The sequence below is a fragment of the Biomphalaria glabrata genome, chromosome 2 (assembly GCF_947242115.1).
Source record: "Biomphalaria glabrata chromosome 2, xgBioGlab47.1, whole genome shotgun sequence".
Lineage (NCBI taxonomy): Eukaryota > Metazoa > Mollusca > Gastropoda > Planorbidae > Biomphalaria > Biomphalaria glabrata.
The window spans coordinates 62498726-62523857 of NC_074712.1; the positions used below are offsets into that span (position 1 = coordinate 62498726).

The 25132-nt window shown below is 35.1% G+C and overlaps 1 protein-coding gene across 1 annotated transcript; it reads left to right on the forward strand.

The window, feature by feature from the left end:
* Positions 1–50: 50 nt before the first annotated feature.
* On the forward strand, positions 51–24903 carry LOC106061872 (tetratricopeptide repeat protein 30A-like). The gene is made up of 16 exons (XM_056021835.1): positions 51–202; positions 2316–2381; positions 3743–3952; positions 4814–4870; positions 6226–6294; positions 7325–7496; positions 7602–7730; positions 10681–10883; positions 14403–14468; positions 15767–15886; positions 16968–17044; positions 18118–18328; positions 20048–20119; positions 21366–21469; positions 22858–23066; positions 24529–24903. Exons 1-16 carry the CDS (start codon positions 149–151, stop codon positions 24651–24653), a joined length of 1944 nt encoding a protein of 647 aa, XP_055877810.1. The 5' UTR covers positions 51–148; the 3' UTR covers positions 24654–24903.
* Positions 24904–25132: the final 229 nt, after the last annotated feature.

Here is a 25132-nt window from a genome sequence, read left to right on the forward strand (position 1 = left end):
AGACTCGAATGAGCATGAGGGTGAAAACCTAGGTCTAGGTGGAAACTGAAGAGACTCAAAATATTTAGGCTAGGGTTCTAGAACAGTAGGACTATATTTCTACATAGGGTAGTGAGTAAAACATTCCTCAGTGTTGACAACCGTAAAAATGGCTCATCTTCAAATCAAAGAAGGTGAATTCACGTCAACAATTTATGGATTTGTAAGTAGAACTACACTATTCTAACTTCAAACATTAAACCTAGCAGTCACTCTACATCTCCCTAGATCTAGATCTAGTTGGTCTAGTCTGCATCAAGACTAGAAAATAAGATATAGTTGATATAGATCTAATAATGATAATTTGATGATATTTATTGAAAATTTATTCAGAATAAATAAGACTTTAATTAATAAGAGGAATATTAAAATTATATTTATAATTCAAATCAATATTAATTATATTGCGAATTACCGAATAATTGAATAAAACAATTTCTGTTACTTTTGTACAAAACTACAAACAAAAGTCACTAAAAGTGTGGCTCCTTCACTTCAAGTTCGTCCCTAGTCCCTAGCGCTATTAGAGTTACTAAGAGTATAATTAGAGCATGGAATGGGTTGCTTCAGCTAGCCAGGAAAATCAGTGACTTGGCGGAGTTTAGGTCATTGGATAAAATATGCATGACTAAAGTAAATAAATTGTTACATTCATTACATGCAGCATACCCGTAGGCGGCATAGGACGTAATCATCTTCTTTTTTGAAGTAATGTCTGTGTCATATAAGATAAGATAAGATAAATTAACCGATATTCAATAATCACAAATGATAATGAATGATAATGATAATCATAATGAATGATAATGATAAATCAATTAAAAATGTTAATAAGTTAATAGATCTACTATTAATAGTTAGTGGCTTAGTCTTATAATTTACTAGCCAGACATTTATCATTACCCCCAGCCTGCAGGCCTTAGTTTGTGTATTACTATTCTAGTGGATTGGATTTAGAATCTACATATATATATTATATGTCAAACTAAGATAATGTTCCTTTTAAGTTTTTCTCTTTCACCACGAAAATAAAAGTAGTTTTGCGAAAATGGGTTTACCCGTTAAGCTGATACATCCATATTTATTAACGAATTTATGTAAAAATGCTTTTGAAACACAAATTTGAAGTTCAATTTTATTAAATAATGAAATCAATGGACTATATAAACTTTGTATTTTCATGTTAAGTGTCAAAGTAAAAAAACTATCTGTGCAAAGTGTAGTTCTTAAAATTAGATCTAGATCCTTTTGATCTTCTCTCATGTAAACATGGCCTAGATCCATGAAATAGTAATACTTTCATAGAGTTGGTCAACTTTTTTTTTTTGAGGGTCTTAAGATTGTTTTAGGGTTACTATACATACGTCACAGTTCAGTAAGTACCAAAGGAAAATTTATGCCAAGTTTTATCAAGATTGGGCTAATGGTTTTGATTTCTATGCCTTAATTTATACTTTATAGTATAGATTATACTTATGATACTTTTATACTAAATGATAGTAATTATCTACTTGATAATCAACTTGACCTGAAGGGCCGAAGCCAAAATCAGTTGGAAAACAAGCCTACTAGTTTTATGTAAATTAGAAACAATACAATCAAATACAAAAATAAATAGAATACAACCTGTCACTTAGTTATCTAAATTTGTAGTACCATTTCGTTAATTAAAATTACTATGCGACTATGGTAAATAACTGTAAAATTTTGGCACAGCCACTTCTATAGACTTGGCTTTCAACAAAGACTGCAATTTTATCTGCCACAGTGTTCCTAATTAATGCTATTTCTTTGAATGCTTTTACCTTTTCTGGACAAATTACTTCGGCAGCTTTAACGACACACTCCTTAATAAAATCTTCTTCAGTAAATGATTCGCTATGGCTTTCAATTAAGTTTGACAAAATGTAGCGGCTTTTACTGCTGACTCACTCTCATTGTTCAGTTTAACAAATAGTCCATTTCTAGTATTGGGGTGGTATTTTAAATTATATCTTTTTTTTTATCTCTAACATATTGGCTTATTAATGATGTGGTTATTAACAATTAAAAATAATTAAAAAGTTTACAAATCAACACTAAACCATGTGAATTAAAATCTCTAAAAAAATATCAGCAAAGTGTTCCGCTAAATACTCAGAATGTGCGAAGTGTTCCGTTAAGAGAAAAGTTTTTGGCTGATTTTTAAATGAAACATCATGATCAACCAAAATGGCATAATCCATATTTGTCAATTCATTTGTAATATTTATGACCACTTTTGTCATTGTATGCAGATAAAAGATCAAAAATTCTCAGAAGCAATTCAAGTTCTTAATCATCAGTTACAAGGTGAAACAAAGGTAAGAAGTTACTTATTACTTTTCAAACTTTAATAAGAAGTTATAAAACAGTAAAGTTCCCCTTTCAAACCTTGCGATCTATAGGGCAGATGATGTTATGTCAACAGCTAACGCGCAGGGTGTCTTGTGGCCAGCACAACGACCAACCGACTTTTCTTTCTCCAAGTAAAGTCAGGTACCCAATAGAGTTGGCTGGACTAAGGGGGCCCGAAAATACCGAAATTCAAAGTCCCATTTCTTCACCGAGATTCGAATCCAGGACCCCAGGTATGCATTGTGGTATTTATTGCAAATGAATATTCACATTTGATGTGTCAAACCATAATTAAACTAAGAGATACTTTAGATATGGAGACTAAAAAGTAAAGGGGCTGTTATACATTACATAAACATGTAGAACCATAGCTTACAAATAACAAAAAAAATCAAATAAATTTATCAGAAAGACACATAGATAAAGGCACGATTATTATTCAATACGCTATGATACATTTTTATAAGTGTAGAATGGGTTGCCTGTATCAGCCATGAAAATCAATGACTTAGTCGAGTTCAACTGTTTAATTAAGATATGCATGACTACATTAACACATTGATAAACATAGCATGTAATTATCTTCTGTGTTTAATTTATAAGATAAGATGTTGAAACTTAAGTAACAAGCCATCTATTTGTATTGAATTCATGGTAGGAAGCTATTCACAAATATTATGTTAGAGATATTTTTTAACTGGTGTTCCCTGTACTTGTTGAGAAGTTTTTACTTGCATACATTATCAATAAACAGTGATGGGAACTAAACTAAATTTTAAAACTTAAACTTAAACAATGATATTATCAGCAGCTGCTGAAATTTAGCCAACTGCTTCAAGCAATCTTATTAGTTTTTTTTCCTCTTTGATAATTCATGTAATTGCAGAGAAGCATATTTTGGCGCCAATGTTGAGCAAAATTTCCTACTGCCAATACTTTCTAGTGCAGATAATGGCTCTTTATCGTCTACCAATTTAACAATTCCTCTTCAAATGCAGACTGACAAAATAGTTGTCATTGGCATCATTTTTTGATACTCAAAGTCATTGATATCACATCATCAGTAAACAGGGATATGTGATTCAACTTCTCTTACTTGTTGAAAAAAGTTTACACACTTTTTATTGAACTGTTTAATTTATTAAATTTTTTTTTTAACCAAACTTCAATTTTATACTGAACTTTTTTTTCTAATTTAACTTTAACCCTGGCTATTTTTTTTTTTAGTTAAACTAAAAGTTTGTAACTTTGTAGTAAACTTTTGCCCATCTCTATTAATAAATCTGTCTGACTTTAAAAAAGTTTTTTTGTTGTGTTTTTTTTTCAGTCCAGAGCAGCCCTATCTCTGTTAGCTTATTGTTATTACCAAGTTCAAGATTTTGTTAATGCTTCTGACTGCTACGAACAGCTTGCTGTCCTTCACCCAGAAGTGGAAGACTACAGATTGTACTATGCCCAGTCCTTGCACAAAGCATGTCTCTATCAAGAGGCAATGAAAGTGGCTTGCCAGATTGATAATCCGAAATATCAGGGTCAGGTACATGGCTTCAAGAAAATTTCCATGAAGAAAATAATTTAAAAAAAAAACCAACAAACTAAATGATGAAATTATAAAAACCGTCTCTTAAAATTTCATTTCACTTTTTGTCTCCAGAATTATTTTTCCACATTTGGACGGAATTATTTTTTTTGCCCTTTCAGAATGAGCTTTGATTAAACTTATAATATAACTTTCTTTTATTTGTTAGGTGTCAGAAAATTTTATGCTTCTAATGCAATTAGAAATAAATTTTAACTCTTTCTGCCCGTAATTATTTACCACATTCTGGTGGAATCAACGCTGGTATCGTCAGTTAGGAGAGAAAGAGTTAAAGCACTGACAATGCCAGTGTTGATCTGTGCACTAGGGCCCGGGTGGAATCAACTCTGGGAGCGTCACTACAGAGACAAAGAGTTAGGGTTAGGATTTTTTTTATAACTGGTTTGTCAATAAAGTTATGGCCCTTTCATCCTAAAGAATAGCCCTTTATGTTCCTGTCAGACAGGATATTTAGAGAGTGCCCCATTCCTTACCAATAACACTTACGTGACCTCTATATGATCTTAGTAGAATAGTAGAATCTGCCTTAGCAACATGACTTTACCTAATACTCTTCTTACTAAAAAAAATTACTTAATGTTTTATAAGTGATGCATTTCATTCTACTCTTGACGCATTTCATTCTACTCTTGACGCATTTCATTCTACTCTTATTTCTATTACAACTTGATCATCTTGAACTCTACGGTTTCCCTGACGTGAATATTCTTGTCCAGTTAGGCTGTACTTATTTATTCATTTTCTGCAAAGAGTGTTTTGAATTCTTAAAGCTGAGTGATTTATGTTCCTTACTTTCAGATCACAAAATTACAAGCAGCTATTAAATATGGAGAAGAAGATCTGCCAGCAGCAAAAGTGAGATTAAAGATTGTGATATGTTCTTGTTTATATGTATAAGCATACATTTTAAGGAAAGTGACAATTTTGTATGCAATAATCATTGCACTGCAGCGCTACCTTGCATGTTAATGTAGTGTTTTCATGGAAGTTTTAACATTTTAGTCACTTGTACTGAATAAAGGAGCATAAATAAATATGCTAGGTCAATAGAGCTATTGGATCTATATAGCTATGGGAGATATGTCAGTTGGGCTAGATCACTTTAACTATAGTAGGATACTAGATCACTTTAATTATAGTAGGATACTAGATAACTTTAACTATAGTAGGATACTAGATCACTTTAATTATAGTAGGATACTAGATCTTTAACTATAAGTAGGATACTAGATCACTTTAACTATAGTAGGATACTAGATCACTTTAATTATAGTAGGATACTAGATCACTTTAATTATAGTAGGATACTAGATCTTTAACTGTAAGTAGGATACTAGATCACTTTAACTATAGTAGGATACTAGATCACTTTAATTATAGTAGGATACTAGATCTTTAACTATAAGTAGGATACTAGATCACTTTAACTATAGTAGGATACTAGATCACTTTAATTATAGTAGGATACTAGATCACTTTAATTATAGTAGGATACTAGATCTTCAACTATAAGTAGGATACTAGATTACTTTAACTATAGTAGGATACTAGATCACTTTAATTATAGTAGGATACTAGATCACTTTAATTATAGTAGGATACTAGATCACTTTAATTATAGTAGGATACTAGATCACTTTAATTATAGTAGGATACTAGATCACTTTAATTATAGTAGGATACTAGATCACTTTAACTATAGTAGGATACTAGATCACTTTAACTATAGTAGGATACTAGATCACTTTAACTATAGTAGGATACTAGATCACTTTAATTATAGTAGGATACTAGATCACTTTAACTATAGTAGGATACTAGATCACTTTAACTATAAGTAGGATACTAGATCACTTTAATTATAGTAGGATACTAGATCGCTTTAACTATAGTAGGATACTAGATCACTTTAATTATAGTAGGATACTAGGTCACTTTAACTATAGAAGGATACTAGATCACTAAAACTTGAAGTAATAACCCAGTTGAAATACAGAAGAAGTTAGGTCACTACAAGTAAAGATGGTAGTTCAATAACCCTCTAGAAGGATCTGCTGAACTATTGGTATTAAGTCAATAGACCTATTTGAAGGATCAAAAGGTCTAAAGAAGCTTGGTCAATAGATCAGTAGAAGTAAAGGGTGAAGTCAGAAGCTAGATCAGTCACACTCACTATAACGTTTCTTCTGTTGAATTTTTTTCTTGTGCAGAGCTTGGTGGAGCAATGTCCAGCTGATGACCCAGATACAGAAATCAATTTTGGATGTTTACTATACAAAGTAAGATATTTGTTTTCTGTGTGTGTGTGGTGTTTACTGTATAAAGTATGGCTCTTTCTGTCTTGGAAGACAATGGATGTGCCCAGATGAGTCACTGGCTTTGGTTTTGTCTTGAGACAGGGTAGAATCTGGAGTGACTGATCAGGCTACTTCTGGAGCAGAAGAGTATGCCACACTTTGTGCATACATATGCATCTGTCCTAGGGCTGGCTGATAGGGCAGCTTTCTTTTTATTGACTGATGCAGCTTCATTTCTTTTGCTCTCGGCGAAGTTCATACCAGCATGTACAGTTTGTCTCCATGCTGTCCAGTCTTGGGCTATCTCCTCCCACATACTTTGGTTGATGCCTGTGGTTCTCTTGTCTTACTTGCAGACATCTCTGTAGTTTAGTCTTGGGCAGCCCTTGGGTCTGACTCCCTCAGCAAGCTCTATGTATAGGATGTCTTTAGGGATTCTTCCATCTGGCATGCGAGTGACATGTCTGAGCCAGCATAGTGTTCTCTGTGTCAGAAGAGCATAGATGCTGTGAATATTGACCAGTTTCAAAACTTCCTGGTTGGAGACATGATCCCTCTAGGAGATGCACATTATGTATCGCAGACAGTGTAAGTGAAAGCTATTTGTTTACTGTATAAAGTAAGAAAGAACCAACTAGGTGTGTGTGTGTGTATGTGTTATATAGGGATTGCTTTTTTATTTTCATTTCAAGCCATCGAACTTGACCTTCAAAATATTTTACATTCTAGTTTAGATAAGATTCAAGGAATTAGATTATGGTAAAGATATATATTTTATTATATTATATTTTATTATATTATATAAAGATATATATATTTTTTATTTTTTTTATTGACTTACTATTTAATCATTTGGAAGCTAAAAACTTCTATTAAATCTTTCTAACCTAAAAACTTGTCTATAATTATTCTGAATTAAAAAAACTGCTTCTGAATCTTTAAAATGTATGTTACTGAATTAAAAATACCCCCCCCCCCCACACACACACACTTATTCCTTGCCTCTATTTAGGAGAAACGCTATGACGAAGCTTGTGATAAATTTGTTGGCGCTATGCAAGTGGTGGGCTACAAGGCTGACCTGTCCTACAACATAGCCCTGTGTCATTATATGTTGAAGCAGTACGCTCCGGCCTTGAAGCACATAGCAGACATCATTGAACGTGGTATACGAGAACATCCAGGTAGATAACTCTTCTCGATGGATAGTTTCAGATTGTGCTTCTTAGGCCTCAAGATTTGTTTCATTCATGTTTTGATTTCCTATTTTTTGATGTTTGCCTTCACAGAGTTGAGTGTGGGCATGACCACAGAAGGCATTGATGTCAGAAGTGTCGGCAACTCTATGACATTACATGAAACAGCTCTCATAGAGGCATTTAACTTGAAGGCGGCTATGGAGTATCAGTTGAAAAATTGTTAGTTGTCTGTTTTCAGAAATCAAAATAATATATGATTTAATAAATTTAATAATATATAAGTATAATAAATTTAATAATATATAAGTATTAGAATAAACTATTTTACTGAGAGATAATAATGAAGAATGAAGAATGTAGGGTGAACCTAAGAAAAGCTCGGACCAAAGCATGGTTTTTGGTTTTCTGACCACAGCATGGTTTTTGGTTCTCTGACCACAGCATGGTTTTTGGTTTAAAAAATATCCAGTTATATTTACATTTTCTAACATTTCTCCAGGACAACAAAAATACATTTATACATTTAGATTATCTCTATATATAATTCTCTTCATGGCTCAGCAGCTTTGAGGTGCGCGATGCTTCTTTCACTAGATTCTACAATTATGGGTATTGCAATATGACGATTTTTTTTTATTGGGCGTAGGATTGATGTTTTCCAAATTGTATGACACCCCAAAATGACAATTTTTTTGTCTATATATTTCAAGAGATTTTTATGAGTTTTGAAAAGATTTTAATAATTTCCGGAGATTTCCAGGACTTTTTCATATATTTTGCAATTTCGGGAGATTTCCAGGAGCTCCTGGTAAATCAGAAGGCTGCAAAAATCTGTTATAAGTTATAAAATGGCTTAATTTAATAATTTTCATCCTAGAATTAGCACGGGTCCTTTGAAAGTGCGAGACCCACTGCGGTCGCATAGGTTGCATTGTCCTGAGGTCAGCCCTGCAAAATAGTGACGTATCCTTCTTATCTTATCTTATATAATACAGACGTTACTTCAAAAAAGAAGATGATCCTACGCGTCATGCATTTAGTCATGCATATTAACCAATGACTTAAATTCTGCCAAGTCACTGGTTTTCCTGGCTAGCTCAGGCAACCCATTCCATGCTCTAATAGCACTAGGGAAGAAGGAGTATTTGTACAAATTTGTCCTAGCATATGGGACGAGGAATGTGCCTTTATCTTTGTGTCTTTCAGAGTATTTTATTAAATTTTGTTTTTGTATTTGAAGATTATGGTTCAGTGTTTTATGTATTATTGCTACTTTACTTTTGAGCCTTCTGTCCTGTAGGCTTTCTAAATTTAGTGATTTTACTAAAGGTGTCACTCTAGTCAAATGTGAATATTCGTTTGTTATGAATCACACTGCTCTATTTTGTGTCTGTTCTAGTTTCTTAATGTTTTCTTGAGTTGAGGGGTCCCAAACAGAGGATGCATATTCTATTATTGGCCTAACCAAGGTTAAATAACATTTTAGTTTTATGTTCTTATTTGATTTATAGAAATTTCTTTTAATAAATCCTAATGCTTTGTTTGATTTTTTTGTAGTTTCATCAATATGTGGATTCCATGACAGTTTTTCATTTATTATAACACCTAGGTATTTTGCGTTTTTAATCTGTGTTACTGGTTTGCCATGAATAAGATAAGTGGAATTAATTTGTTTTAGTTTTTTTGTTACTCTGAACAACTGACATTTTTCTGGGTGGAAAGACATGCTCCAATTTGATTCCCATTTCTGTAATTCATCTAATTCTCTTTGTAAAATATCTGTGTCTTGTGTTGTTTTTATTGTTCTATATATTATGCAATCGTCTGCAAATAATCTGACTTTTGTTCCTGAAGTAATGCAATTTGGTAAATCATTTATGTAAATTAAAAATAGTAGTGGACCCAAGACTGTTCCTTGAGGTACACCTGAGTTTACTGTTATCGGTGTTGATTTAGAACCATTTATTATTACAGTTTGTTCTCTCCCTATCAGAAAGTCTTTAATCCACTGATGCAGTGGACCATTAATGCCGAAATATTTTAATTTTTTAAGCAAACTATGGTGGTGAACTTTGTCAAAAGCCTTAGAAAAATCTAGTAAGATAGCATCTATTTGTTCACTATTATCTAAACCTTTTGAAAAATCATCAATTAGTCCTATTAGTTGTGTTTCACATGATCTATATTTCCTAAAGCCATGTTGGTATGGTGTGAGGACATTATGTTTGTCTAAGTGGTTTATGATGTTGCTACATATTATGTGTTCTAGGATTTTACATGTGATGCTGGTAAGTGATACTGGTCTGTAGTTTCCTGGGTCAGATTTTTCTCCTTTTTTAAATAGGGGGGTGACATTAGCTTCTTTCCAGTCCTTTGGTACTCTGCCCTGGTTAAGTGAAGCCTGAAAGAGTATTTTGAACACTGGGGCTAGCTCATTACTTAGTTCTTTGAGTAATCTAGCTGGAATACTATCAGGTCCAGAAGCTTTATTTGGTTTGGTGTTGGCTAATAGTTTTTTAATTCCATTTTCTTGTACTACTATATCTTCTATGTTGTCTACTTGGTTCAAATTCAGTAATATGTCTTTGTCTCCTGGGGCTGAGAATGCTGATGCAAAGTATTTGTTTAGAATGTTTGCTTTAGTTTCATTATCATTATGTATTATGTTATGTTCATCTTTTAATGGCGCTACGCCTGTTGTTTCCATTTTCTTAGACTTAATGTATGACCATAGGTTTTTGTTGTTATCTTTAGATATTACATTGTTTATGTATTCACTCTGCAGCTGTCTGCTTACTTTTTGGGTTAAGTGTTTAATTTTCATATACTTTTTGTAAACTCTTTCTGCATTAGTTTCTTTAAATTTTCTATATAGGTTTTCCTTCATGGGTTGACTAGTTTTATATAATTAGGCTGTGCTTGTAACTATAGTTGGACTAAATGTCTTAACTTATGCTCCATCACTAATCAATAAATAGTACCAGCTTTACTTTGTTGCACTCTTTCATCAAGCCAGATATTTTATTAAATCAGCTAAAAAAAATAATTAAATTTCTTTTGTTAAATTTTAAGTTTCAAAACACTTTCTCACTCTGTAAGATGTAGTCCGTTGCTTCAATAAATACAAACCTTTGATGTGCTCCTGTATTTAATACGTTATTTGTCTTAGATGAAGCTGCTGTTGAAGCATTGACTGATATGCCGCCCCGTTCAGAGGAAGAACTAGATGCTGTCACGTTACACAATCAAGCACTGATGAACATGGAAAGCTTGCCAACTCAGGGATTCACCAAAATGCAGTTCCTACTTCAGCAGAATCCCTTCCCACCAGAAACATTTGGCAATCTCTTGCTTCTGTATGTGAAATATGAGGTATACAATTTTGTTATTATAATGCTTTATTATTTTTATATAATAACTGGCGCCTAAACCAGTAAACTTCGGGCAGGAGGGGGCTCATTAGCCATAGCTGGCTACCCACCTAGGAGAAGGAAAACTCTGAATTCAAGCCTCTGCTGCCTTGCAACTAAACCCAGTCATAGGAAAGGCTTCTGGAGTCAACCCTGAGGAAGAATCAGGAGCTGGTGACCCTTAGGCAATTTGCAGCACCCAATGCAACACCCTGGCAGAGCCTGTCATGCTGCTGACTCAGAACTGTATTTGGCACTTGCCGTTCCTTTGGATACATCAGCTGCGTGGAGAGAGTTTACTGATGTGTGGGTGACATCGTTTTGACCACAGCTAATGCCCAGGCATTCATCTCATTTCCATGAGATGATCCATAGTCCTTTGACAACTGAAGGAGGCCATTATTATATGTATATTAGGGATGCACCGGATAGTCCCTCCGGCTCCGGCTTCGGCCGAATATCCGGCATTTTTTACTATCCGGTGCTATTCGGCTCCGGTCGGATATCACTACCGGATAGTAAACCGGATAGTAAAAAGTACATAATTTAATATGCATAAAGTGGACCTAGTTCCATTACTGTCTGTTATAGAATGTATTAATGTTTATATGAAAACAAAATAATGTGCTTAAAAATATGCACCAAACATCGTTTATTATAAAGACAAGGCGTGTTAATAACTTAATATAAATAGAGATGAAACTTTACATCATAAATGCGCTTTACATACAGAGCAGCAATGGCTGGCACTTTTTTCAATTTGTCTTGACCTTTGAGTAAGTTAGTTAACATGTTAAAATGCTACATTCCTTGACTACGTCATGCTGACCAGACGTCTGTCTAGCTGTGCGGGTATATCTCCAGAGGTAGAGATGAATAACTCCCACCCCCTTTTATTTGTTTAGTCCATCACATTGAGTTTTTTATGGGTGGGTAACCACAAGTTAAATACGATGGACGTAGGTTTAATGTCAGCGTATTGACACTCTCTAGTGGTCACACCTGTCGAGGGAACTGAGTTTGTTTACTTGGTAGTTAATCTTTATTAGGGGGGCTGGACTACAAGAGCCACACCTCTAATGTAACCAGGTATATTTCTAGATGAACAACTCCCTTCCCCTTTTATTTGTTTAGCCCATCACATTGAGTTCATTGATTGACAGGTGACCCCAAGTCAGATACGATGGACGTAGGTTTAATGTCAGCGTATTGACACTCTCTAGTGGTCACACCTTTCGAGGGAACTGAGTTTGTTTACTTAGTAGTTAATCTTTATTAGGGGGGGCTGGACTACAAGAGCCACACCTCTAATGTAACCAGGTATATTTCTAGATGAACAACTCCCTTCCCCTTTTATTTGTTTAGCCCATCACATTGAGTTCATTGATTGACAGGTGACCCCAAGTCAGATACGATGGACGTAAGCACTCTCTAGAGGTCACACGAGGGAACTAGGTTTGTTATTGGGGGGGGGGGTGGACTAGACTTTACATTATAAATTCGTATTACATACGTAGCAGCGATGTCTGGCACATTTTAAAAGCTTGTCTTGACCTTTGAGTGGTCTTCTAAACACGTAATATTCCTTAACTACGTCACGCTGATAATCTGTCTAGATGTGCGAGTATAACTCCAGAGGTAGAGATGAGCACCCCCACCTCCTTTTGTTTGTTTAGTCCATAACATTGAGTTCACGGATAGGCAGCTGACCACATTAAGCCAGATGTCAACGTGTTGACACTTTCTAGAGGTCACATCTTATGAGGGAACTGAGTTTGTTTACTTGGAGTAGAATTTTTATTAGGGGCGGGACTACAAGCCAAATCTCTATAAGGTTAATCTGGTATGAGTTTGTTTATTATGAGATAGGTTGTCAAAGGGTCTGGACCACAAACCAAATTGTTAAGACATATTGACACTGTCTAGAGGTCACTAGATGATGACACTAAGTTTGTTTACTTGGAGAGAAATGTCAATTAGGGCGCTGAACTACAGGACACATCCCTACAAGTATTTTGTTACACAAGCCACGGGTATTAAAGTGGCTTGATAGGGCCTTTAGTAAATTGGACAACAATAATAATGGCTGATAAAAGTCATCACTTATATGGCGTTACTTTAATGTCAAAACAATGGACAACTCTAAAGCAGTTTGCAATGCTTGTAAAATAGTAATGTCACGTGGTAAACCAGGCAAACCTAAAGACTTCTCAACCACCACTATGATTAGTCATCTACGCTCGAAACACCCAGACTTATTCAACGAAATGACTGCATTGAAATCAGCATCAAGTAATATCACTGCCTGTGCCAGTACGTCTACGAGCTCCAGTGATTCGTCAAGCCTCACACACAAGCAGCAACCAGGGATTAAAGAGGTCTTAGACAAAGCTAAATTGTGGGATATTAATAGTGATAATGCTAAACGCATTCACTTGGCCATAGCAAAGATGATTGCAACTGACATGGAACCTTACCAAGTAGTTGAGAATCCAGGATTTATTGGACTTTTAAAAGTACTGGAGAAAAGATACACTGTGCCTAGTCGCAAATATTTTACAGAACGTGTTATTCCAGATATATATATTTCCTCAAAGCTTCGTGAAATGCTATCTGATGCTAAAAGCATCGCTTTCTCAACGGACACTTGGACAGCTGATAATACCACCGAATCATATTTTGGTTTAACTGCCCATTGGTTGAATGAGTCATTTGACCGAAGCAGCTATGTTTTGCATTGTACAAAATTTAATGGTCAGCATACGGCTGCAAATTTGCTGTACTTAAGATATTTACTAAGCCATTATCTGTATTAGATACAAACCAGAAGCGGTTTGTGGCCTTTAAAACACGAGCCTAATGACAAGTTGATGGTGTCAAATACATGAACACAAACATCTACCCACTATACAACTTAGATTGTACTTAAGAAAGATTTACGCTATAAAACCAAGAGTGAACTTTACCTTTGAAAGATTTACATTAGTTACATATATGTTTATATATTCTGCATGAGTTATCCCACATTCTACTTTACAATACATACGCACACACCATCTCATGTTACAAAGATTAGTTTATGATAAGCATATCTGTAAAAAAAAATGCTGTTCATTTTAATTTATCAATCAGTGATAGAGTTTAAAGTAAGAATGTAAATAACAAAATAATATGAATATAGGTATGTTATATAGAAGATTTGCAAAAACTTCAGTAAAACGAGCTGTTTGAGTCATGTAGGTATCCGGCTCTGGCCGAATATCTAATTGTACTATCCGGTTATATCCGGCTCCGGCCGGATATCAAAAAGTACTATCCGGTGCACCCCTAATGTATATATATATTTTTTTTTTAATGCAAAATAATTATATTGTCTGCTGTCATTAGAAATGAAAAGTTTTAAAGTTATTATTAAAATACACAAAATACAATATGAATTCATGAACTTATAACAAAATTTCTTGTTTATTTATAATTTCAGTACTATGATCTAGCCGCTGATGTCTTAGCAGAAAATGCTCATCTAACGTATAAATATCTCACACCTGTAAGTGATAGAGCAGCGGTTCTCAACCTTTTAAGCTCGGCGACCCCTTTTTACCATCCCCCACTCTGCCGCGACCCCCCCCCCCCCTACACAAATACAGAATTGTAGGGTAGACTATAACAATCCATATTTTCGATGGTCTTAGGCGACCCCTGGCAAATGGTCAATCGACCCCCAAAGGAGTTGCGACCCACAGGTTGAGAACCCCTGTGATAGAGTGTTACATTTGAATAAAAAAAAATCCATTTTGAAATTTATGAAACATTTTAGCTTCTGACCATTGATCATAACTTTTTCTCCATAGACGAATTTTTTTTTCACTGTATTCTTTGACTTGGCTGTTTATTTTGTTACAGTTTTGCTTATTTTAATTTTTAGAACCCAAGAGATTGATATTTTGGTCCATAACTGATTTATTTTTACTTTACTTTAGATTAATTGTTTTTAAACAATGCTCTAGTTTTGCTAAACCTTTATATAAAATTCTAGATTTTTATAAAGCCTATTTCCTTCTGGAAAATAAACCTTTTTTTTTATTATCTTCATTATTAAAATGATAAAAAATTATGTTATAAATTACAATGAGTTTTGTCTCACTTTCTGACCTTTCAGTACTTGTATGACTTTGTTTCACATTCTGACCTTTCGGTACTTGTATGACTTTGTTTCACTTTCTGACCTTTCAGTACTTGTATGACTTTGTTTCACATTCTGACCTTTCGGTACTTGTATGACTTTGTTTCACATTCTGACCTTTCGGTACTTGTATGACTTTGTTTCACTTTCTGACCTTTCAGTACTTGTATGATTTGTTTCTCATTCTGACCTTTCAGTACTTGTATGACTTTGTTTCACTCTGACCTTTCAGTACTTGTATGGCTTTGTTTCACTCTGACCTTTCAGTACTTGTATGACTTAATTTCACATTCTGACCTTTCAGTACTTGTATGACTTTGTTTCACTTTGACCTTTCAGTACTTGTATGACTTTGTTTCACATTCTGACCTTTCGGTACTTGTATGGCTTTGTTTCACTCTGACGTTTCAGTACTTGTATGACTTAGTTTCACTCTGACCTTTCAGTACTTGTATGACTTAGTTTCACATTCTGACCTTTCAGTACTTGTATGACTTTGTTTCACTTTGACCTTTCAGTACTTGTATGACTTTGTTTCACATTCTGACCTTTCAGTACTTGTATGACTTCGTTTCACTCTGACCTTTCAATACTTGTATGACTTTGTTTCACTCTGACCTTTCAGTACTTGTATGACTTTGTCTCACTTTCTGACCTTTCAGTACTTGTATGACTTTCTGGAAGCAGTGATAACAAGACAAACGTCCCCAGAAGAAGCTTACAGGAAGCTGGACGAAATGGCCACCAAACAAACAGAAACATTGAGAAAGTTGACCAAACAAGTGAGTGACTAACTTCATGTCTTTCTCTTCAGAACCTCTTTGAACATTTCCCCAATTATCTGGTCACTCATATCTAATACTAGAAAACAAACAACTACAGTATGAATTTATTTTTAAAAAAAATGCCTCCTGGAGAAAGCTTGTCATACTCAATATGGCACCCAGGTGGAAATGGTCGTTAGAGGAGAATGTAAGCACGGAGGTGCAGTGGCTGAGCGGTAAAGCGCTTGACTTTCGAACTGGAGTCCTGGGCTTGAAACCTGGGATTTTTATTTTCGGGATCTTTGGGCGCCTCTGAGTCCACCCAGCTCTAATGGGTGCCTGACACTAGTTGGGGAAAAGTAAAGGCTGTTGGTCGTTGTGCTGGCCACATGACACCCTCGTTAACCATAGGCCACATAAACAGATGACCTTCACATCATCTGCCCTATAGACCACAAGGTCTGAAAGGGGAACTTTACTTTTTCTTTTCATAGAAGCACAGACCCCTCCCCCCTCCTATATATGCTATAGGTCTAAATCCGTTTCACTGGATGGGAAGGAAGAGAGCCCCAACAATCATGTCAATATCTACACACTGTTCCTCAAGCGTCCTTTTTTAGAGTTGACACCTGCACAGCTGATGTGTTGAAAATATGCCCCTTACCTGAGCGTCTAGGGATATGAGCCAATGGTAATAGGGATGTAGCAAATTACATCTGCTTGAGTCCCTCAAGGACGTAAAAGTAGGGAGGCTTCCAGCCTAGAGTTAACTAGGGCTCATTATTCCTACTTTCACACTCTGTATTCAACAAAAAGGTACCATTAAAAAGACATTGATACAAGTCACTCGCTGAGAGGAACACCGCACTTGCCAGCGCTGGTTAAGTAGCACTGCACTGAAGGAGTTAAAGACAAAGATTTAAGGAATGTCTGATAATGTACTTAATTAAAAGTATTCTAAGCTTGCAACAAAAACAACAAACAACCCCACCCCCTTTTTTTTTTCCCAGAGTCATGTGATGCTAAGAATTTGTAGAATACTTTAAAAAGACCAATCAATTTCTATCCTATATCAAAGTATAATTTATTCTACTGTCAGGTTCAAGAATCTCGTCAGAATCATGATGACGAGGCAGTGAAAAGGGCTGTCAATGAATATGATGAGGCTTTAGAGAGGTTGGTTTATTTGTCTCCACCATAATCTGTTCAATATGTCTAATGCCGCATGTATAATTTAACTCATTTCTTTCTCGAAATAGAAATTAGATATAAATAAAGTAATATTAAAACAGCATAATTTTAAATCAAGGATTAATATAAGAAGCTACACTGTTAACTTAAAAATATATAATGGGTCTGAGGTGGCCAGGTGGTAATGCTCTTGGTTTCTAAACCAGAAGTCTCGGGTTTAAGGACTTCAAGCTTGTACTTTGTTTTTTTTTAGGATGTCCCATTTTTACAATGAACTATAGTGGGTATCAGTTGGGGAAAATAGAAGCAGTTTGTTCTTCTGGCCACGTCACCTTAAGGTAGCCATTGACAACAGAAAGATTACTTCATTTGTTCTGGCCACATCACCTTAAGTAACCATTGACTACAGAAAGATTACTTTTGTTGTTCTGGCCACGTCACCTTAAGGTAGCCATTGACTACAGAAAGATTACTTTTGTTGTTCTGGCCACGTCACCTTAAGGTAGCCATTGACTACAGAAAGATTACTTTTGTTGTTCTGGCCACGTCACCTTAAGGTAGCCATTGACTACAGAAAGATTAATTTTGTTGTTCTGCCCACGTCACCTAAAGGTAGCCATTGACTACAGAAAGATTACTTTTGTTGTTCTGGCCACTTCACCTTAAGGTAGCCATTGACTACAGAAAGATTACTTTTGTTGTTCTGGCCACGTCACCTAAAGGTAGCCATTGACTACAGAAAGATTACTTTTGTTGTTCTGGCCACGTCACCTTAAGGTAGCCATTGACTACAGAAAGATTACTTTTGTTGTTCTGGCCACATCACCTTAAGGTAGCCATTGACTACAGAAAGATTTCTTCATTTGTTCTGGCCACGTCACCTTAAGTAACCATTGACTACAGGAAGATTACTTCATCTGTTTATTGAATTTTAACTTTGATTTCTTGTATAGTTATATAAATATTTTGTTTCTTTTATTTATGGTATTTAGCATATTCTAGCACCAATGTCATTTATACTTATATAAATATTTTGTTTGTTTTATTTATGGTACCAGGTATATTCCAGTACTAATGCAGCAAGCTAAAATCTACTGGGATATGGAAAACTACTTGCAGGTGGAAAAAATTTTCCGCAAGTCTGTTGAGTTCTGTAATGAACACGACGCCTGGAAGCTGAACGTGGCGCATGTTCTGTTCATGCAGGAGAACAAATACAAAGAGTCTGCCGGGTTCTACGAGCCAATAGTCAAGAAAAACTATGAAAATGTAGGTATAGCTGAACAAGTATAATAGTTTATCACTATCTACTTGCAATGTTTCCTAAGTATTCATTGTTAAGAGTAAATTTAAAATATCAAATATCATGAAAAACTATGGGAATGTAGGTATAGGATAAACCCTGAACAAGTACAATAGTTTATCACTATCCACTTACAATGTTTCCTAAGTATTCATCAAATGTCAAGAAAAACTATGAGAATGTAGGTATCCACTTATAATGTTTCTAAGTATTGATTATTGAAAGTAAATATAAAATATAACATCTAAGATAGTATAGTTCCCATGTAGACCTAACAGGCCTTCCTGAATGGTGTTGTTTATGACACCTCTACACCATTCACATATGACGCTCTTTTCTGCAAAACCATTCATTAAATTTTAATTATATTATTGAAAATCAGAATTTATAGGCAATGTATGTATAATATTATATTGCATAATATTAAACCCAGTATTGCATGGTAGAGAGGGTGTTTAGATTGTTCTGATTGTAGAGAGGGTGTTTAGATTGTTCTGATTGTAGAGAGGGTGTTTAGATTGTTCTGATTGTAGAGAGGGTGTTTAGATTGTTCTGATTGTAGAGAGGGTGTTAATAGATTGTTCTGATTGTAGAGAGGGTGTTTAGCTTGTTCTGATTGTAGAGATGGTGTTTAGATTGTTCTGATTGTAGAGAGGGTGTTTAGATTGTTCTGATTGTAGAGAGGGTGTTTAGATTGTTCTGATTGTAGAGCGGGTGTTTAGATTGTTCTGATTGTAGAGCGGGTGTTTAGATTGTTTTGATTGTAGAGAGGGTGTTTAGATTGTTCTGATTGTAGAGAGGGTGTTTAGATTGTTCTGATTGTAGAGCGGGTGTTTAGATTGTTCTGATTGTAGAGTGGGTGTTTAGCTTGTTCTGATTGTAGAGAGGGTGTTTAGCTTGTTCTGATTGTAGAGAGGGTGTTTAGATTGTTCTGATTGTAGAGCGGGTGTTTAGCTTGTTCTGATTGTAGAGATGGTGTTTAGATTGTTCTGATTGTAGAGAGGGTGTTTAGATTGTTCTGATTGTAGAGAGGGTGTTTAGATTGTTCTGATTGTAGAGCGGGTGTTTAGATTGTTCTGATTGTAGAGCGGGTGTTTAGATTGTTTTGATTGTAGAGAGGGTGTTTAGATTGTTCTGATTGTAGAGAGGGTGTTTAGCTTGTTCTGATTGTAGAGCGGGTGTTTAGATTGTTCTGATTGTAGAGAGGGTGTTTAGCTTGTTCTGATTGTAGAGCGGGTGTTTAGATTGTTCTGATTGTAGAGAGGGTGTTTAGATTGTTCTGATTGTAGAGAGGGTGTTTAGATTGTTATGATTGTAGAGTGGGTGTTTAGATTGTTCTGATTGTAGAGCGGGTGTTTAGATTGTTTTGATTGTAGAGCGGGTGTTTAGATTGTTTTGATTGTAGAGAGGGTGTTTAGATTGTTCTGATTGTAGAGATGGTGTTTAGATGGTTCTGATTGTAGAGAGGGTGTTTAGATTGTTCTGATTGTAGAGAGGGTGTTTAGATTGTTCTGATTGTAGAGAGGGTGTTTAGATTGTTCTGATTGTAGAGAGGGTGTTTAGATTGTTCTGATTGTAGAGAGGGTGTTTAGATTGTTCTGATTGTAGAGAGGGTGTTTAGATTGTTCTGATTGTAGAGAGGGTGTTCAGATTGTTCTGATTCCAGTAAACTTTGTTTGTTTCAGTTGTTGAGTGTGAGCGCCATTGTGCTGGCTAACTTGTGCGTCTCATACATCATGACAAGTCAGAATGAAGAAGTAAGTAACTCGAAGATTAGCTTTCTTTTTTCCTCTTTTCTGCTGATGTTATCTATGAGTCACTGTTATTATGTCAATGTAGAAAAATTATTTTTCAATGAATGTTTACTTAACTTGAAAAAGTTTACTCACTGAAAAAGGCAGAAAATGATAACTTTTATATTACTTTGAATATCGATATGCCATTTAAAACTGTTATCCATGTTATATGATAAAGACGATCACTATGAACATGATAGATAAATAGAATCCACACTGCCTTGATATACACAATGAGCATATTTGCTTCAATATATATATCTTGCATAACACTTGGTACAGACTTCTTAATTAGCTTCAATATATATCTATCTATCTCTATATATATATGTTGTCACGAGTCGAGTCTGTGACCTATTTCGACCAGTTTCTAGAAGCGAGTTCAAACCAGTGCAAGTGTCCAGCATAAACAAGTTAATTTTAGATATCCAATCAAAGAAAGAGGTTAAGGGAAAAAATAGCACACGTCAGCTTCTAGAAGGTCAAAGTTACTAAAATAATTATCTGAGTATAAATTAGGGGAAAGTCAGTTAGACGGGGTCCTCGCATAGCAGTAGTTCTTGTAGAGTGATGGTCGTCGCTCAGTCCTCGATTAGTAATGGTTATACGTTTTGTGATATTAGCGGGTCCATTAGTTACAGTTTTATTAGTTGAAGTTATACTAAGTGAAGTTTTATGTATCATTTAAGTTTTATTTATGAAGTATCAAGTCAAGTTGTTGACCTACTTCCACATGGTCACTTAGTTAATTCACTAAACTCTAGCTCTGTCATAAGTTTGTACTTCTGGTCATTCTTAACTAGGGTTCATTATTCCTACTTTCACACTCTGTATTCAACAACAAGGTACAAAAAGTTTACTGTTTTATCTGCGACAGTAGGCTAGGAAAAAAAAAAAATTTTGTAAAACTGTGATTAGCTTGCGACCAAGTGAGACCAATTGTTATACAAGGCCTCCACACTGACCTGTGATGTCACAACCTGTGGACAGAGTTAGACCAATAGCTCGTTGCCAGGCTACAGGTCTGACCTCACATTAATCTTGTGTTCTAAAAAAGAACTTTACAGTTTTGTGTAAACCTAAGCGAGGAGTGCAAACATTTCATTTTACTTTGAATAATTTTTTGCTGCTTTTACTTTTACTGTTAAGACACATCATGTATTGAGATGACACTCTCTAAGTAGCAAGTGCTAATTTGATGTTTCAGGCTGAAGAGCTCATGAGGAAAATTGAAAAAGAGGAAGAGCAAGTTGCTTATGAGGAACCAGACAAGAAGATTTACCATTTATGTATTGTCAACTTAGTCATTGGGTTAGTCACTTCACTTTTGACTTAGCATTCATGTATTGTTAACTTAGTCATTGGGTTAGTCACTTCACTTTTGACTTAGCATTCATGTATTGTCAACTTAGTCATTGGGTTAGTCACTTCACTTTTGACGTAAGCATTCATGTATTGTCAACTTAGTCATTGGGTTAGTCACTTCACTTTTGACGTAGCATTCATGTATTGTTAACTTAGTCATTGGGTTAGTCACTTCACTTTTGACTTAGCAGTTATTTATAGAGATACTATCTCCTCACTTGCTCTCTAACTCCAAACACTCCTCACAACTCCAGCTACAGTCACCAACTAACTCTCTCAAAATGTTTCTCCCCAACTAGCTAAAATTCACTTGCACATCTCAAATAACTGTAGTAGTATTATTCTCCCATGCACCTGTTGACCAGGATCTGACCCCTTGTGATAGCTATGGTCACATTTCAATCACTATGGCCAAGTGAGCTCCCAAAATTTAGCCCTGCCATTACTACACAAACTAGGATTAATGACAATTATCAGCTTCCTCATGGGATTAATCTGTCCAGTCTCTTTGGTGGACTTGTGGCAGAGAGGGGTGTCTGGGAGACAGTTTCTGTGCTCAGCAAACACAACTTAGCTCGAGTTGTGATTCGAGCTTGAGCCCCCCCCTTTCCAAGCAGTTTATGCCTCCAGCCACACATCCCACATCTTCTGATTGAAATGTTTTAATAACAATCTAGACTTATTGCCACATTTGACTAGCCTTTTTTTCGCATTGGAAATATGTAGATGTTTGAATCAAATGTAAATTTAAGATTTAGAGTAATAAGTAGACTGTAGAATACAAGTAAAAAATTGTTCAAAGAAAAACATAATAATAATAAAAATTAGATGTATACAGCTCTGTTAACAAGCATAATGTAGGCTCAAGAAGCTTTGAAAATAACAGACATAACAAATGAGTTAAAACGATAAACTAATATAAACAAAATTAACTCTTTCTCTCCTAACTTACGATACCAACGTTGATTTCACTAGAATGTGGTAAATAATTACAGAGAGAAAGAGTTAAAAAATAATCCCAATTTGGGATTTGGCCATATAGTTTCAGCCTGTGTCAGACTTGAGACTCTCAAGTATTTATACAGTTGAATCTAAAACACAGCAACTTTGTCCTAGTACACGCTAGACACATGCAGAAAATAAACAACTCGGTTACACTGCAATGTGCTATATTGTAATCTAAGACTTTTACGTTACAAAAAAAATAAAAACCTTACATCCTAAGATTTACTACATAACTGTTTTTAATCCATGTTTCAATGTGATAAGTAAATCATGCCCCCTTTTGATTCATATACATCTTTCTAAGCCATGTATAAATCTTCTTTCTCAAGGACTCTGTACTGCGCCAAAGGAAACTATGAGTTTGGTATCTCACGAGTTATTAAGAGCTTGGAGCCTTACAATAAGAAACTCGGAACAGACACCTGGTTCTACGCCAAGTGCTGCTTTCTGTCTCTGATTGAGAACATGGCCAAACACATGATCATGATCCGAGACACAGTCCTCAGTGAATGTATTCAATTTCTAGAATGTTGTGAAAGTAAGTTGACTCTTCACATTGTCCCCCCCCCCCCCCCCATCCCCAGAGAATGACTCCATGACAAATAGATATGCTTAGGAAGTGTCTTCTATTCTAAAGAAAAATTCTTCCATGAAAATGTAACTTTTGCTTACTCTTACTTTTTAGTTGGGTTTAAAACTTTTCACTTGTATATTTAATACAATTTATTACTTTATGTAGGCAGTAATGGGAGATGACTAGTTCATATAAGACAAAACAAGTGTATTTATTTATTTATTTATTCAAGGGTTTTTGTGGTAACATGTTTTGTAGCCTTGTTTTTCCTAAACTAATCTCATTAAACTCAAGAGTATTTGTTTAAAATTTGCAGTCATCAATTTTATTGTTTCAGTTTATTATGTTCTTTCAGAATTCAAACACACAATGTGTTAGAACATACACACAAAAAATGTAACTACTCTGTGATACTATGCACAGTGCATTTCCTTTAAATTTTGCATGACTACATTATGTCTGCTTCAAAGTTGCTCTGCAAACTAAATACTAATGGGCTGTTGGATTTTGTTTGTTTCTTTAATGAGATTATTCTCAATTGCAGTGATAGATTTTAGTGGACCCCTCGTTTTTTTACTCTTATGCAACGCACTCATTAATGAATAAAGCACGAAATATCCACATGTTGAAATATGAATAATGATATAGAATCTAACAAGAATATTTCTATGTTTGAATCACAATATTGAATTGACAAGAGATTTCTAAAAGACAAAACTTTTAGCAGTAATCAAATAAAAAAAACAAAATGGAATGGGAACCAACTGAACATTATGTTTGTGTCTCCTTATCTGGTGTCTGAAAGTATTTTAAGACACGGGATGTGAAGCAACAACCTTTTCTAAGCACTAGTTGCAAGGTTGGGCCTCCCACACAATACCTACAGCTTGTGGCAGATACTTTTGACTTTCCTGTCTGTTACAATGTTTAAGAGATGGTGGGGATTTTGGGAAATGCACAGAATAGTTAAGACTCTAACCTCTCCCGGTGAAGATTTTGGGAAATGCACAGAATAGTTAAGACTCAGACCTCGCCGGTGAAGATTTTTGGAAATGCACAGGATAGTTAAGACTCAGACCTCGCCGGTGAAGATTTTTGGAAATGCACAGGATAGTTAAGACTCAGACCTCGCCGGTGAAGATTTTTGGAAATGCACAGGCTAGTTAAGACTCAAACCTCTCCCGGTGAAGATTTTTGGAAATGCACAGGATAGTTAAGACTCAGACCTCTCCCGGTGAAGGTTTTGGGAAATGCACAGAATAGTTAAGACTTAAAATCTCCCCCTTTCCCTTTATTTAAATTGCCAACTAACAACTTTGCATTGAGTCCAATATACTAAAGGACTGCTGAAATTGAGGTGAAGATGTTTCTTTAAAATGATTGGTGCAAATTGAAATTCACTCTTTTGTTTTGTTCAACATTTCAGTGTATGGAAGAGAGGTCAAGGCCGTCATAGAGCAGCCTTTAGAGGAGGAGCCCATGCATCCTGGGAGAAACACTGTGGCTTTTGAAGCTCGGCTCCTGAAATCTCTCTTGTTGCAGCTAAACTAATCGGACATTTTGTTTTTCCCTAGTCCTTTATGTACATCAAACTTTGAGAACAGAACTTTTTGTGTGGGTCAGTGATGAGAAGGATAATTTCATTGTTCTAAACTGTATACAATTTTGAATTGAAACATTTTCTGTGATATACAAAACTTTTTATTTTAAAGAAAAATGTCTCCGTCCATTCCAAAATGATTACTTTATACATTTCTGTTCATAAATATTTGTATGAAATAAATTTTATTTTTTATTATCATTAGTTGTTTTTTTTTAATGTTTTTCTTTTAAGCATATTTTAAAATTTCTCTATAAAAATGTTTAACTAAGCAACAGCTACATTGTCACATTTGTCTTGCATTAGGGAAGAGACATCCAAAAGAAAACAAAACACAATCTAAGACTTTTTTCAGTCATCACTTAAAACAAACAACAGATTGTGTTTGTAATGTAGCTGTTATCACAGGGCACAGCTGGGGCTGCATAGC